Genomic DNA, 15,453 nt, shown 5'->3' on the forward strand with positions numbered 1-15,453 from the left:
AGAATTACGTTCATGTCTTCATCGCTCTTCAGCGACAGAGTGAGAGCTCCTCAAACAACAAACATTTGATTCTGAATGAATATTTTTCTTTTATATCCACAAAACTTCATGTGTAAAATCTGTGAAATGTCCCTTTAATAACCTGAGTTCATGTGGCCTGACTACGCCCGGTCTACTTCCTGCCGGCCTGTCCTGACAGGATGTGCGAGTCCTCTACAATCAGATGGCTGGACGGGAGGTGGATGAACCCGACGCTCCCATAGAAACCAGTCTGGACCAGATCCTGGCCTACATCAGGAGCCACTGGGAGAAGGTGACGGAGAGGAACCGAGCCGAGACCGATAGCTACCTGGAGTGTAAGGTGAGGACGTCTCATCTGCGCAGGTGTCCTCACATGTTGGGACTGTGTTTGATGGAATATGTGTGTGTTGCTGCAGGAGGCACAGTGCGCGAGCAGCAGGCTGAGTCCCGAGGAGCAGCAGGTGGAGGCACTGAAGGCCGAGTGTAACGACACGGGCTGTAAGATCCAGAGTCTGCAGGCTGAGACCGAGTCCATCAGAGCGCTGGTGAGACACGCACACTCATCAATAACCTGATCGATCAATAACTGAGCTGAGAAACACGTCACGGTGGCTCTGTTGTCGTCCTGCAGAAACGAGGTCTGGAGAACTCCCTGGGGGACGCCCGGCACTGGCACGACATGGAGCTGCAGAACCTGGGCTCGGTGGTGTCCAAGCTAGAGGCGGAGCTGGCCGACGTACGCGGCGAGATCGAACAGCAGCGCCGCGACTACGACACGCTGATGAGCAACAAGCAGCGTCTGGAGCAGGAGATCGGCATGTACCACGGCATCCTGGACGGAGAGGAGAGCCGCTTCCAGCCCGCCGAGACGCTGTGAGTCACCGACGACGACTTCAAATCTAGAGACAATCTATAAAATACTTCATAAAGGTGGAGGAGATAATAAATAAATCACAATAAATCAGGATTATGAGATTTTAAAGGAGCAATGTCAGAATTTTAGTTTACAAATATTATATACAAATATTTACAATCAAATATTTTCTGAACTGATCAACAGAATGTGAAGAAATGTAAGTGTTGCCATGTCTCTCCCGAAGTTTGCATGCTCACCAGCTGGTCGCGGATGATCCTGGTCCAAAGCTCCGGTGGCAGCACCAACGTTCCTCCGATGCTCTTAGCTCTCAGTCTGTACTGCTAGCTGCACAGCTAATCGAGCTAAGTTGCTAACAGCAGCAGTTCGCTGAATTTCTTGGAAAAAGGGATTAATAAAGTCTGTCCATCCATCCATCTGTAGAAGAAAGATGGCCCGCCTCTTCTTCTTCTTCTCCTCTGCTGATATACTGACCCCATCAGTTTTCATTATCATATTGCACCTTTAAGATAATAAATGGTCCCGAGACCCTAAACCAGGATGAATAAACACGACATCACGATGTTACGACGACGTTCTGACTCCACATGATGAGAATATAACAAGATTCTGTGTCGCAATCATGAGAAACTGAATCAAAATAATGAGCTGAGATATGAACATGAAGAGATTTCATGTTGATATATGAGATATGATAAAGATTGAATCAGGATTAGGATCAACTGAGATCAAGATTATTAAACTGATCAGCTGATCGATCAGCTGCTATCAAAGTGTCATCAAACATCCTGAACTGTGAAATTTAACATTTTTAATCACTGTGACATTAATTCATTATTAAACTCACCTGTCCAGGTGTTCAGGTTTGCATTCAGAGCCTGAGGGAGCTGCCAATGCTGCTGCTGCTCCAGACTCAAGGACCGACACTCCAGGACCTCCAGGACAGTGACTGTGACCGCAGACTGAAGTCCAGCAGAGACGTTCTGGATGTTTGTGTTTGTTCTGATGAGTTTTCTACCTGCTGACGTGATCTGAGTCTGAATGTGTTGGAGACATCAGAAGTCTTGAACTGGTCCTCAGGTCCAGACTGGTTCTGGTTCTGGATTAGATGTCAAGATTCAGATTTACTCCTCAGGTGAACCTGTGCCCAGGTCCAGACTGTGGAGGGTTGTTGGTTCTGATTGGACTCACATGGTTATGGCTGCTGAAGTCTGAGGTTTAGTTCATGTGGACAAAATGATTTGTGTGAAATGATCGGAGAGCTCTGATAGGCTCGTCGGTTTTCCTCCTGAGGTGGACAGAAACACACAGGAACATGAATCCAGGTGAGGGCCACACACACCTGCAGCGTCATCACATCATCATTGCGGGACAAAGCTTCAACTCCACAAAATCCTCAGATCCTGAAACATCCCAAACATTTGACTGAGCTGACGGTCATGTCTGCAGCGTGGAGTCAGTTTACACAGGAACAGGCCGACATCATGTGGATAACACACTTCACAGTCCTCCTCCATCACTTCTGTTTCTTTCTAGTCTCACTTTTTCACAGTGGGTGGAGGCGATGCACCTTCACGCCGTCTGCTGTAACACATGAAGAAGACGCAGTAACTCCACAGACGAGAGGCAGACAGCCGGCGGTTTACAGGTCTGAAACGTACGACCTGACGTGAACGCAGCGTCCGAGTCTGGACATGTGAGACACAGCTAGAGATATGAGGAGGTCACATGACCAGACTTCATGAGTTGACACCTGAATGCACCATTAGATCAGCTCACAAAGGATTGTGGGATACGGAGTTGTTAAACAGAGCAGCTGACCTTTGACCTCATAGTGTTTTAAATAAGCCAGCCGTCAAAGTGAATTAATCAAAAACACCTGTGACAGTTCATCGTCTGTTCTTCTTCAGCATCTGAGTCGGCCATGGCGAGCGCTGAGGAAAGGTGCTGAGGAAAGGTGCTTCACTGCTTCCTCTCTCGTCTCCTTCAGCACTGAAACACTGGAGGACAGGAAGTGATGCTCAGTGCTCAGTGAACATCACATACATTTAGTTTTGAAGGTGATCATTGCAGCTGTGATTATTTTTGATTGCTTTAACTTCTGCTGATTTAATAAGAAAATAAACAAGTTTTCAAAGTGTCATACTCTTTACTGTTCCCTGTTAAAGCTGCAAAAATGTTCCTGACGTCCAGTCTCGTCCTGACGTCAAACATCTGCAGACGAGCTGGAGGACTGAAGACACAGCTGTGATCTGCTCACTGGGCGATCTCTGCAGGACGACTGAGACACGAGCTCATCAGAAGAGACTAAAAACATTGAATCACAAACTGTCGAGTCGCAAAATCAAAACTAAACATAAACAAGTCTCATTAACAATTTAAACTAAATTTAATAAACAAACTTTTAATCCGTTCAGTTCACTGAACTGAACTGAACTGAACTTTTAATCTGTTCAAATGAAAACATTTAACATTTGGAAATAAAAATATACTGCAGTCTTTGATGAGGCTGATTTCTGCTGTATCACTTTATTAGTTATCATTCCTCTGCTATAGTTGAATTAATCAGTAATTAATAACATTCGTTGTTCACACATCAGGTAGATCATTATTATCATTATTATTAATAAAGGTGAGATGGTTGAGTAAGGAAACAGCAGCATTTCTAATGATCCACAAACTTCAGGAAAACAAATCAATCATGGAAATAATGAAGAAAAATAAAGATGATGAAGCTGAGTGGACGGACGGAGGCCGCAGCGTCACAGCTTTTATTCAAAGGTGCAGTGCGTCGGGTTTAAATGTGATATTAATAATGAGCTGAACCTTGGTGGAGTCTTTACAAGGACAGAGAGGTCAGCCATGTTTCTACAGGAGCCCAGAACGGACAAACCAAACACTGGAGAAAGACAGAGGGGCTTTAAGGCAGGATGAGAAGAGGTGTGTTCAGTTGGTTGTAATCAGTAATCTATCATCATCATCATATAAACCATCATCATCATCATAAACTATCATCATCATCATCATCATATAAACTATCACTATCATATAAACCAACATCATCATATAAACCATCATCATCATCATATAAACCATCATCATCGTTATATAAACTATCACTATCATATAAACTATCATCATATAAACTATCGTCATCATATAAACTATTATCGTCATATAAACTATCATCATTATAAATGTTGTGTTGATATTATGTTGTTATCATGTTATTGTTGTTATCATATAAACTATCATCATTATTATATAAACTATCATCATCATATAAACTATCACTATTATGTTGTTGATATTATGTTGTTGTTGTGTTGTTGTTATGTTATTATTTTGTTGTTATAATGTTATTATGTTGTTATGTTATGTTGTTGTTATAATGTTGTTGTTATTATGGTTTGATCCATTGTAAACGTCTCACTTCTGTTTTAAGCACCGACTGATGTTTGATTATTAAACTCATCTGGACCTCGAGCTGTTTTATATCTGATCATTATTCAGACATTTTGACATAATTAATCATAATTAATCATCAGTCTTTATTGTTTCACACTGAACACAACAGCTGCTCCTCACAGGATGAACCCTTTACATTTGAACTGTCCTGTAGCGCCCCCATCAGGACAAACTGTACATGTTTCTCTTCACTACTGTCCAGACAGAAACATCACACACACCTCCACTAACTGCTCATCTGTCTACTCAGGGGGGCGCTGCAGAGTGAGTCTGACTGTGAACAGATCTGTTTCAGTGTGACTTCCACTTCCTGAGTGGAGGAGAAGGAGAAGAAGAAGAAGAAGGAGAAGAAGAAGCCACAACAATCCAACCATTGAACTAGTAACCACATTATCACCAGACTCCATTAACAAATCACCTGATTTTAAGATTTGTTGAGTTAGAGGAAACTTTATAAACTTTGTGAAACACTGTCTCTGAATAATTCTTCATGATTTGGGCCGTCTTGTAAATTCAGCAAATGTTCTACATGAACTTCTTTCTTTCTTGTGTCTGTTTGTCCCAGTGATGGACATGTTTATTACTCAGGATGGAGGGTAACAACTGGTGTGAAGAGCCTCTTGGAAATCAGAGAAAAAGACTCTGCAGAACTCCCCTGAGAATCTTCATGTTTTAAGTTTTCCTCAGTATCAAAGTAATCTATTACATCCATGGGTACAGTGCAAACAGGAGCACCTGGCAGCTCGTTCAGCACACGCTGAATGTAAACAGGTGCAGGTTAAAGCAGGTGTGTCAGAGAGCAGCAGGACCTACCTGTATGACATCACACAGCACATTGATGAGCTCTTACAGGCTCTTTTGTTCTCCTAATGGATTTAATTGTTTCTGTCATCTCATTGGTTCACAATCAGGCCTATATGTTGGTGTTTGCACGTTAGCATCAGGTTAGCAACAACATTTTGACAGTGAGCTGATAAAATGAAGTGAGAGCAACAGCTCAGTGACACTGAACAGACCCATCAGCGGCCTGCAGGCGGCGCTGACAGTCGTCTCTCTGTGTGGACCGCAGCTCTTTAAATGTTCTCTCAGTCTCAAACACACAGACATCTTTCTTTACTTCCTGTCTGTCAATCACACTCTCTGATTACAGCCGATCAATAAATCAGTCCAGTGAGTCATGTCTCTAATGTCTCTAATCAGCAGCTTTGTTTGTTTGTTCGTTTTGGAAAGGAAATGACTTCCTGTTGGTCGTTTGAATCACATATAAAATCAACATTTAACATTAATCAGTCCACGATGCTAGCAGCTAGCCTGCACAGGCTAGCCCTACAGTTTTTACCCACAATCTCACAGCCCTGGCATGAGTGTGCAGGTCTGAGCCGGCCGTCATACTGATGAAGCTCAGTGAACGCCAGCGGAGGGCGCCGCCTCCCCGCCTGCAGCTGTAAGTAACGTGTCAATCCGCAGCCTCTGATTGGGGGGTTTAGGCGGGCTGCAGCGGGATACAGCCCACCCCGACCCCCCCCTCGTGGCAGGCCATGGGGGCCCTGAAGGTCCAGCGGTTGGTGTCAGGGTTGTACATCTCCACCGAGCTGAGGTTGGACTGGCCGTCGTAGCCGCCCACGGCATACAGGCGTCCTGACGTAGCGACCAACGACACTCTGCTCCGCCGCGTGTTCATGGCCACCAGGAGGCTCCACTGACCCGATGCTGAGCTGAACACCTCGGCCCCACTCAGGAAGCCCGAGCCGTCGTACCCCCCCGCCACGTACATGTGACTGCCCAGAGCTGCCGCTCCGTGACGACAACGCTTGTTCATCATGGCCGCTGCAGGGTGCCAGCGGTTAGTGTGGTGGTTGTAGTACTCCACCTGCAGGACGGGAGGAGGTACAACACATTATTTACATTCACACGTGTCGTCCTGAAACACGTTTGATTTCCATCAGTGTTCTGACATTAGAGACTAAACCCAGAAGACTTGAATCAGAATATCTGACAGTTTATTAAATTCTATTTATTTAAACATATTCTTATTATTAATGAATTAATTTACATATACAAAGAGTATACGCAGAGTATATAGAGTATACACAGAGTATATAGAGTATACGCAGAGTATACGCAGAGTATACAGAGTATACACAGAGTATACGCAGAGTATACGCAGAGTATACAGAGTATACACAGAGTATACGCAGAGTATACACAGAGTATATACAGAGTATACATAGAGTATATACAGAGTATACACAGAGTATATAGAGTATACACAGCGTATACAGAGTATATACAGAGTATACACAGATTATATACAGAGTATACACAGAGTATATAGAGTATACACAGCGTATATGCAGAGTATACACAGAGTATACGCAGTATACACAGAGTATACGCAGAGTATGCAGAGTATACACAGAGTATACGCAGAGTATACACAGAGTATACAGAGTATATACAGAGTATATACAGAGTATATACAGTATACACAGAGTATATACAGAGTATATAGAGTATACGCAGAGTATACACAGAGTATATACAGAGTATACACCGAGTATATACAGAGTATACACAGAGTATATACAGAGTATACAGAGTATATACAGAGTATACACAGAGTATATACAGAGTATACATAGAGTATATACAGAGTATACACAGAGTATACACAGAGTATATACAGAGTATACATAGAGTATACACAGAGTATACACAGAGTATATACAGAGTATACATAGAGTATACACAGAGTATACATAGAGTATACACAGAGTATACTGTAGAACCTCTGCTTGTTGTTACATTCAACCTGAGAGCTCGACAGTCAAACTGACCGTGTTGAAGATCTGTAAACCGTCATGGCCGCCAGAGACAAAGATGCGTCCGTCAAACACGGTCACACCGGCGGCACTGCGACTCGCACTCATCTCTGTCACCACCGTCCACCTGCAGCAGGAAGTAATAACCATTTCACACACAAGCGCCCTTCTACAAAGTGCTGTAAGTTAATGCCTCTCATTTACCCATTCACACACGTACGAATATATCTGGGAAACAGACAGGAACCAGAAACAACGTCTGTAACGTTCTCTGATGATTATAAACGTTAACTCCTCCTCATATGTTCAGTAAACAGGTGGCACCAAACCCACGTATGTATTTTCCTAATGTTTTTATGAGTGTTTACAGCCATAGACATATAAACATATGTTCTTCACTGTGCTTCCTTGTACACACAGCTGTATAGATATAAGTATGTATATATGTTCTTCAAAGCCAGCCAGCCAATTGCAGTGTCTTATTTTGATTTGCAGACTTTGTTCATTTTTTTGTCCCAATGATTGTTATTAGTTAAAATCACTGGATATAAAAACGATTCATCAAAATCAGTTATATGTAAACGTCAGTGCTTTTTATTCCCACAGACGTCACATTTACATGTTAGGATCTGGTTATTATAGACACAGATTCAATATTTAACTGTCATGTATCATCACAGTAACAGCGTTACAGACATTGGCAGCTGTAAACACTCATAAAAACATTAGGAAAATACATCCGGTGGTTTGGTGCCCACCTGTTTACTGAACATATGAGGAGTAGTTAACGTTTATAATCATCAGAGGACGGTACAGACGTTGTTTCTGGTTCCTGTCTGTTTCCTGAATATATTCGTACGTGTGTGAATGGGTAAATGAGAGGCAGTAACTTACAGCACTTTGTAGATTGACTTGTATTAGTTCACGGGGCAGATCTGCCACATCCAATATGGCGGGCGCGCTGACGTATCGTAGCAATGGGCCAACCCGCTCAGTGAGGCATCTATGTATATATGTCTATGCCTGCAGCAGGTGGGACTCACCTGTCGGTCTCTGGAGAATAACACTCTACTGAGTTCAGAGATGATTTTCCGTCGTAGCCGCCGCACACGTAGATGTGTCCATCAATCACAACTGTTCCCATGGCACTGAGGACGACAACACTTGTTAATACTGCTCCACTGTCCCAGGGTCAGTGTATTGATCAGTGTATTGATCAGTCTATTAACCTGCGCTGGCTGTTCATGCTTGACACACGTGTCCAGCTGTCTGTCTCTGGGTTGTAAACCTCTACGGTGCTGAGCCGCGATTGGCCATCATATCCACCAATGGCGTATAGTAGTCCGTTAATTACGGCCACGCCCACTCTGCTGCGAGCCGTCCTCATTGGCTGACAGCGCTCCCAGAAGTTCCCGATTGGATCAAACACTTCGACTACGTTTAAGGAGTCACCTGAAAAAATTAAATATCAAGCAGCGACATCACATCATCAAACTTCTACAAATTAACAGTCAGCACAGTTTTTAAACAAAGAGTCACTCTACCACCACAAATGTAAGACTTTCAAAATAAGACTAAATGAGGGTTTCACAATAAAAGTGTGTTCTGACAGACAGGTATTTGAACTGACAGGTGAGCAGCGTACCTGAGCTGTTGAGTCCTCCCACAGCGTAGATGAGTCCTGTGATGGACGTGCAGCACCTCTGTCTCGTCTTAAAGGATGGCAGGTGAGGACGACGCTCCGGCATCAGGTGGAAATCTTTGGCTTCATCCACCAGATCCCTGACAGGAAACAGGAAACACAGCAGAGTCAGAGAGACAGAGTCAGAGAGTCAGAGTCAGAGTGTCAGAGTCAGAGAGTCAGAGTGTCAGAGTCAGAGAGACAGAGTGTCAGAGGCAGAGTCAGAGAGACAGTGTGTCAGTGTCAGAGTCAGAGAGACAGAGTGTCAGAGTCAGAGTCAGAGAGACAGAGTGTCAGAGTCAGAGAGACAGAGTCAGAGTCAGAGTCAGAGAGACAGAGTCAGAGAGTCAGGGTCAGAGTGTCAGAGTCAGAGAGACAGAGTGTCAGAGTCAGAGAGACAAAGTCAGAGTCAGAGAGACAGAGTGTCAGAGTCAGAGAGACAGAGTGTCAGAGGCAGAGTCAGAGAGACAGTGTGTCAGTGTCAGAGTCAGAGAGACAGAGTCTGAGAGTCAGAGTCAGAGTGTCAGAGTCAGAGAGACAGAGTGTCAGAGTCAGAGAGACAGAGTCAGAGTCAGAGTCAGAGAGACAGAGTCAGAGAGTCAGGGTCAGAGTGTCAGAGTCAGAGAGTCAGAGTGACAGAGTCAGAGTCAGAGTGACAGAGTCAGAGTCAGAGAGAGAGAGACAGAGTCAGAGAGACAGAGTCAGAGAGTCAGAGTCAAAGAGTCAGAGAGACAGAGTGTCAGAGTCAGAGAGACAGAATCAGAGAGACAGAGTCAGAGTGTCAGAGTCAGAGAGACAGAATCAGAGAGACAGAGTCAGAGAGACAGAGTCAGAGAGACAGAATCAGAGAGACAGAGTCAGAGAGTCAGAGTCAAAGAGTCAGAGTGTCAGAGTCAGAGAGACAGAGAGACAGAGTGAAAGAGTCAGACAGACAGAGTCAGAGAGTCAGAGTGACAGAGTCAGTGTGTCAGAGTGTCAGAGTCAGAGAGTCAGAGTGTCAGAGTCAGAGAGACAGAGAGACAGAGTCAAAGAGTCAGAGAGACAGAGTCAAAGAGTCAGAGAGACAGAGTCAAAGAGTCAGAGAGTCAGAGTCAGAGTGACAGAGTCAGAGTGTCAGAGTCAGAGTCAGAGTGACAGAGTCAGAGTGTCAGAGAGTCAGAGTCAGACAGACAGAGTCAGAGTCAGAGAGACAGAGTCAGAGAGTCAGAGTCAAAGAGTCAGAGAGTCAGAGTGTCAGAGTCAGAGTCAGACAGACAGAGTCAGAGTCAGAGAGACAGAGTCAGAGAGTCAGAGTCAAAGAGACAGAGTGACAGAGTCAGAGAGTCAGAGAGACAGAGAGACAGAGTGAAAGAGTCAGACAGACAGAGTCAGAGAGTCAGAGTGTCAGAGAGTCAGAGTGACAGAGTCAGAGTCAGAGACAGAGTGACAGAGTCAGAGAGTCAGAGAGTCAGAGTGACAGAGTCAGTGTGTCAGAGTGTCAGAGTCAGAGAGTCAGAGTGTCAGAGTCAGAGAGACAGAGTCAGAGAGACAGAGAGACAGAGTCAGAGTCAGAGAGACAGAGTCAGAGAGTCAGAGAGTCAGTTCTTTTATATTTTTTTTACCTGCATTTATGGCAGCAGCGTACCAGTTCGTCCTGCTGGACTCGGTCTGACAGAAACTGAGGTCGACACAGAGGAAGTCTGATCTTTGACAGCAACTCCGGCAGCAGAGACTCCCTCTGGTCCTGGTCATGATGAACCCAGGCCAGCACCGCCTCAAAGACCTGCACAGGTACAACACGTTCAACAACCTGTAACACCTGCACAGGTACAACACATTCAACAGGTTAATCTTTTAGTGGTTTCAGGTGAGTTGTCTCACCTGCTCCTCTGCTTTAATGTTGAGTTCGTCACAGCCCACCAGCTCCAGCACCTCCTCTGTCCTCAGACCCAGGAACTCCTCGGACACAGAAACCTCCACAAAGTGCTGATGGAGGAAGCTGTTGGCCGAGTCGTACAGAGTTGTGCACATCATGGTCTCTGCAAACTGACGCACACCCAGACAGTTCTTCGGATGTAACCTGAACACCAGCAGACGGACAGAGAGGTCACTAATTAATACATTTCAATATTTGATTTCATTGGTCCATTGATTGTGTGTAGGCCTGTCACGATAATCAATAAATCAATTAATCATACGATAAATTAAAATGAGCTCGATAATTTTGCCGGCCTCGATAATTTCCATTTGCATGCTTGTTTGTTTTCCTCGTGTCTCTCACTAGAACCCTCTTGTCAGTCACTAGCCCCATTCACGCAGCCGTTTGCATGCGGGGATACTGCGCCAATTCTCCGCATCCGCCTTTGTGTGAACGTTTCAGATGCAGTGAGGGGTGAAATTTCGCTGCGCCTCCGGAGGTATCAGAGGCGAACCGAGCCGGCGGCGCGGAGCGAGGGCGTGTCGATCTGATGGTGTTGGTGTCTGATAACTCTACAGATCCTTCACTCAACAAAATAAAAATAAATGTCCCACAAAGCAACGTTACAGGACCAAACAACAGGAACGTAGTAACTGGTCGTGTCTTTGGCAACTTATGTGAGGAAAAAAATACCGCAGTTATTCGTGGAGAAGTGTCTGTCAGCCTGTCGGTCCGACCGACTCTTCGTCACATTTCTGCCCGAAAAACAGCGTCTGTCCCCGGCAAAAAACTTTAACTCACCAAGTGTCTGTCGCGCAACGGTCAGTTACTGTTGTCATGGTGACGGTCAGTTACTGTTGTCATGGTGACGGTCAGCCCTCCCGACGAGACTCAGTGAACTTAGTGAACCCCGCGAGTGAAACAGTCAGACAGCGTCCAGTTTACTGATGGCGATTATGTAATTATGTAAATTATAGAAAAACGTAACTTTGTCACTTTCCAGGATGTTTGGTGGGTCAGGATCTCAATTACAACACATTATAACAGCATCCATATGATTATAAACAGACAGCTGGTACATGTTTAGATTAACAGGAGGACACCGGGGAAACACCTTGAAAAAAAACACATACGTCATCATCATCACGTGGACCGTCACGCCTCCGCATCACTACAGACAATGGTGCTAACATTGTTGCTGCAGTAAGGAACCCTGGCTGGCCATGGCTCAATTGCTTTGGCCACAGCCTCCATCTTTATTTATTTTGGATATTTAAAATGTCTTTTTCACATTCCAATGTTAAATATTCTTTAGAAATAAAGGTTTATTGATCTTTGAAAGGGTGTACTTGCGTTATTATGCCATTATCATTATATTAGTTGAAAAATGGTCTCAAAGCGACAATATTATCGTTTATCGCAATAATTTCTAGGACAATTTATCGTCCAGCAAAATTTGTTATCGTGACAGGCCTAATTGTGTGAGTTCAGATCAGAGCGGTGGCGTCTCACTCACCTCTCCTGCAGGAATGAGCAGCAGGCGTCTTTCACGTTCTGCAGCTGCAGGAAGCTCGAGCCAATCAGAAGAGACTGAACGTTCTGCTGGTCGATGGCAACATGGCCGCTGTACGCAAAGTTTATCAGAGCCTCCAGAGCACTGCAGGGAGACAGGGACTGATTAGACTGGATTGGTTAGACTGGAGTCACACTGGTTAGACTGGATTGGTTAGACTGGAGTCAGACTGGTGAGACTGGCAGGTGGGTACCTGTCCTGGTCTTTGGTTACCTGGGGTCCATGCCCTGCATCAGGATCTCATCCTGTTTACATTCCACCATGTCGTTGGTAAACATGGCATGAAAATACGGGATGGAGGCCGCCAGAACGATCCGGTGAGCGCTGAACTTATGATCTCCAACCTGCAGAGAGGACAAGAAACCTGTAAACCTGTACATGGCCTCTACAGACCGGACTCACCTGCACAGTGGCAGCTCACCTGTACGGTGCTGGCTTTATTAGCTGCTGATTCAGCAGGTGTAACGGTGGGTCACTCAGAGGATTAGCGTGCTGCAGTAGCTCGACATGATGTCACTGATCACAGGTGCATTAATGAGGCCTGACAGTGAAGGCCAAACCTAACCCCCACACATGATGACTGGATGATAAAGAATGATTATGACAGCAGCTGCTGTGTTGTTGGAAACCAAGTGTCCTTTAACTCCACATGAAACAAACTTCAAGGACCGCCTGCTGTCTCCTAACAATCAGACACATCCTGTATCAGTAAGAGAAATCTGACATCACTCAGCGATCACTTCCTGTGAGTGTGTAAGGACGTTTACATTGATTAAAATGATTAATCACCTTCACATTTACATTGATGTTTGATTCTTATGAACACTTGAGAACAAATACTTGAGCAGAATTCTGAGATCAAGATGTCGAGTTGTGTTCAGACTTAAATTGATTAAATATTGATCAATTAATGAAAATAATTTGGCTACAGATTTCACTCTGGCCTCAACATGACATCTTATTATCTCAAAGAAATGTACTGAGAGGAAGGTATATGTGACACAAAGAGGATATTTGTTATTAAATATTGCTATTTCACAACATCTTACTATTTATTAGATTTATTACTCCTCAGCTCGGAACACATTTGTTCTGTTAAAACTCGTAGACGGTCCTCTCCTCACTGAAACATGCTGAAGTTACAGTCGTGTTGTCTGAGTGTGTCCACAGCTGCTCCTTCTCCTCCTTCTCAGTGTTTCTTGGTGGATTTCCTTCCACCACCTCCTATCTGAGTGTGTGCAGTAGATGCTCTGCTTGTTAAGTCAATAAAAACACTTTGGCTTTGTGCTATCAGCTGTAATTTCATTATCAGCTGATAACTGATCGGACTGATATGAATCGTGTGTTGACGCTGTGATCGGAGGACGAGATCACTGCTATTTAACAGAGACTGTTTAGAAACATATGTAGAGCATCACACCAGACTCCCGGTGATGTTGTGTCACATTAGTGTAGTCAAAAATATCAATACAATATATTGATAAATATTAATTTATTGATTTCCACTCTGTGCTCTCATCAAAGTCCCGCCCGCAACACCATCTGATTGGTTACACCTCACTGGTAATAACAGCCAATCAACACTAAACCATCTCAATCTGCAAAGTAACTAGTAACTAAAGTTATCAAATAAATGTAGTGGAATATAAAGGAAGGGAAAATGGAAACACTCAAGATAAGTAATTAAGTAGAGTACTCGAGTAAATTACATTTATTGACCTTCCTTCACAGGTGATTCTCAGATATAAATCAGATGTGTGTTACCAGTCTGTGTACCTGCAGTACTGATACACCTGCACCAGGTGAGCTCTCTCACTGAACGCTGCAGTGACATCATAGCCCCGCCTCCTCAGGAGGATCATTACCTCACAGTACACACACACACACACACACACACACACACACACACACACACACACCGTCACCTTCATCTTTTAAAAGGACAAAAACAGTTTGTGGCTTCAGTGTCCTCACGTGTTCACTGTGGGATCAATCACACTGAATATTGATATTCTTCAAAGTTTAGTTTAAAAGTAATCAAACATACATTATATATATATTACAGGTTAACTTCCTGAACGCTGTGACATCACACAATGTCAACAAACATGGCGGTGTGATGGAGGCTCACTGTGTTCAACCAGCAGCCAATCACCATCAAGCTTCAGTTTATCACAAGAGTTTGCGTCTCTCTGTCACACACTCACACACTCACTCACTCACTCACTCACACACACACACACACTCACTCACTCACTCACTCACACACACACACACACTCACTCACTCACTCACTCACACACGCTCACTCACTCACTCACGCTCACTCACTCACTCACTCACTCACTCACGCACACACACACACACACACTCACACACTCACTCACTCACTCACTCACACACTCACACACTCACTCACACACACACACACACACACACACACTCACTCACTCACTCACTCACTCACTCACTCACTCACTCACACTCACACACACACACACACACACACACACACACACACACACTCACTCACTCACTCACTCACTCACTCACTCACACACACACACACACACACACACACACACACACACACACACACACACACACACACCTGTCCTTTAAAACACCGGAAACACCTGCAGCCGTCGCCTCAGTGATCACCATGACTACAGGACAGCCAATCAACAACCTGCTGCGCTGCTCTCAGGTGTTTCCGGTGTGCGGCAGGTCAAAGGTTAGCCGTGTTAGCTTTAATGACCCTGTCAATGCTAACAGCCAGTGACGTCACGGGCTCGTCTGAACTGGCTGTTAGCTTCTCTTAATAATCCGCCGTTAGCTTCTGTTGTTAGCATCCACACTGTTAGCTCGGCTGCCTCAGCTAGCTTCCTACGGACGGGCTGTTAGCAGGCTAGCAGGCTAACTCCAGCCTCGAGCGTCGTCACCTTTACCTTGAGCGTGACATCGCAGAGTTTCCCCTGACGTCGGATCTCCTCCATGACGACATAGCCTCGTGTCGGCAGGTCGTGCACTGAGAAGTGAACTAAATCCTCGAGCTCTTCGCAGAGAACGTCTCCCATCGTCAGCAGGAGCGGCGGAGCGGCGCGGAGTGACCCTCCG

General features: G+C 44.8%; 2 protein-coding genes across 7 annotated transcripts in view; one reads left to right on the top strand and one right to left on the bottom strand.

The window, feature by feature from the left end:
* Positions 1-3,033, top strand: part of bfsp2 (beaded filament structural protein 2, phakinin) — a 5,209-nt gene extending 2,176 nt beyond the window's left edge. Inside the window, exons 4-7 of the mRNA XM_073492136.1 lie at positions 200-361; positions 438-566; positions 653-894; positions 1,751-3,033. Coding sequence (XP_073348237.1) covers positions 200-361; positions 438-566; positions 653-894; positions 1,751-1,844 — 627 coding nt within the window. The 3' untranslated portion in view covers positions 1,845-3,033. The remainder of the gene's footprint in view (positions 1-199; positions 362-437; positions 567-652; positions 895-1,750) is intronic.
* A 1,393-nt stretch (positions 3,034-4,426) lies between these two features.
* klhl18 (kelch-like family member 18) lies at positions 4,427-15,453 on the bottom strand. Of its 6 annotated transcripts, none has more exons than XM_073491259.1 (11): positions 15,285-15,351; positions 12,758-13,018; positions 12,550-12,680; positions 12,280-12,420; positions 10,727-10,925; positions 10,468-10,628; positions 8,831-8,967; positions 8,415-8,637; positions 8,229-8,333; positions 7,201-7,312; positions 4,427-6,233 (listed from the first exon to the last, which is right to left on the bottom strand). In XM_073491259.1, the coding sequence occupies exons 3-11, from the start codon at positions 12,612-12,614 to the stop codon at positions 5,847-5,849; spliced, it is 1,530 nt and encodes a 509-aa protein (XP_073347360.1). In that variant the 5' UTR covers positions 12,615-12,680; positions 12,758-13,018; positions 15,285-15,351; the 3' UTR covers positions 4,427-5,846. The 6 variants fall into 6 exon arrangements, with proteins under 6 accessions (XP_073347360.1, XP_073347358.1, XP_073347361.1 ...); XM_073491257.1 differs by having other exon boundaries at positions 12,758-13,036; positions 15,285-15,304; XM_073491260.1 differs by lacking the exon at positions 15,285-15,351 and adding an exon at positions 14,113-14,570.

Source organism: Pagrus major, chromosome 21 (assembly GCF_040436345.1).
Source record: "Pagrus major chromosome 21, Pma_NU_1.0".
NCBI lineage: Eukaryota > Metazoa > Chordata > Actinopteri > Spariformes > Sparidae > Pagrus > Pagrus major.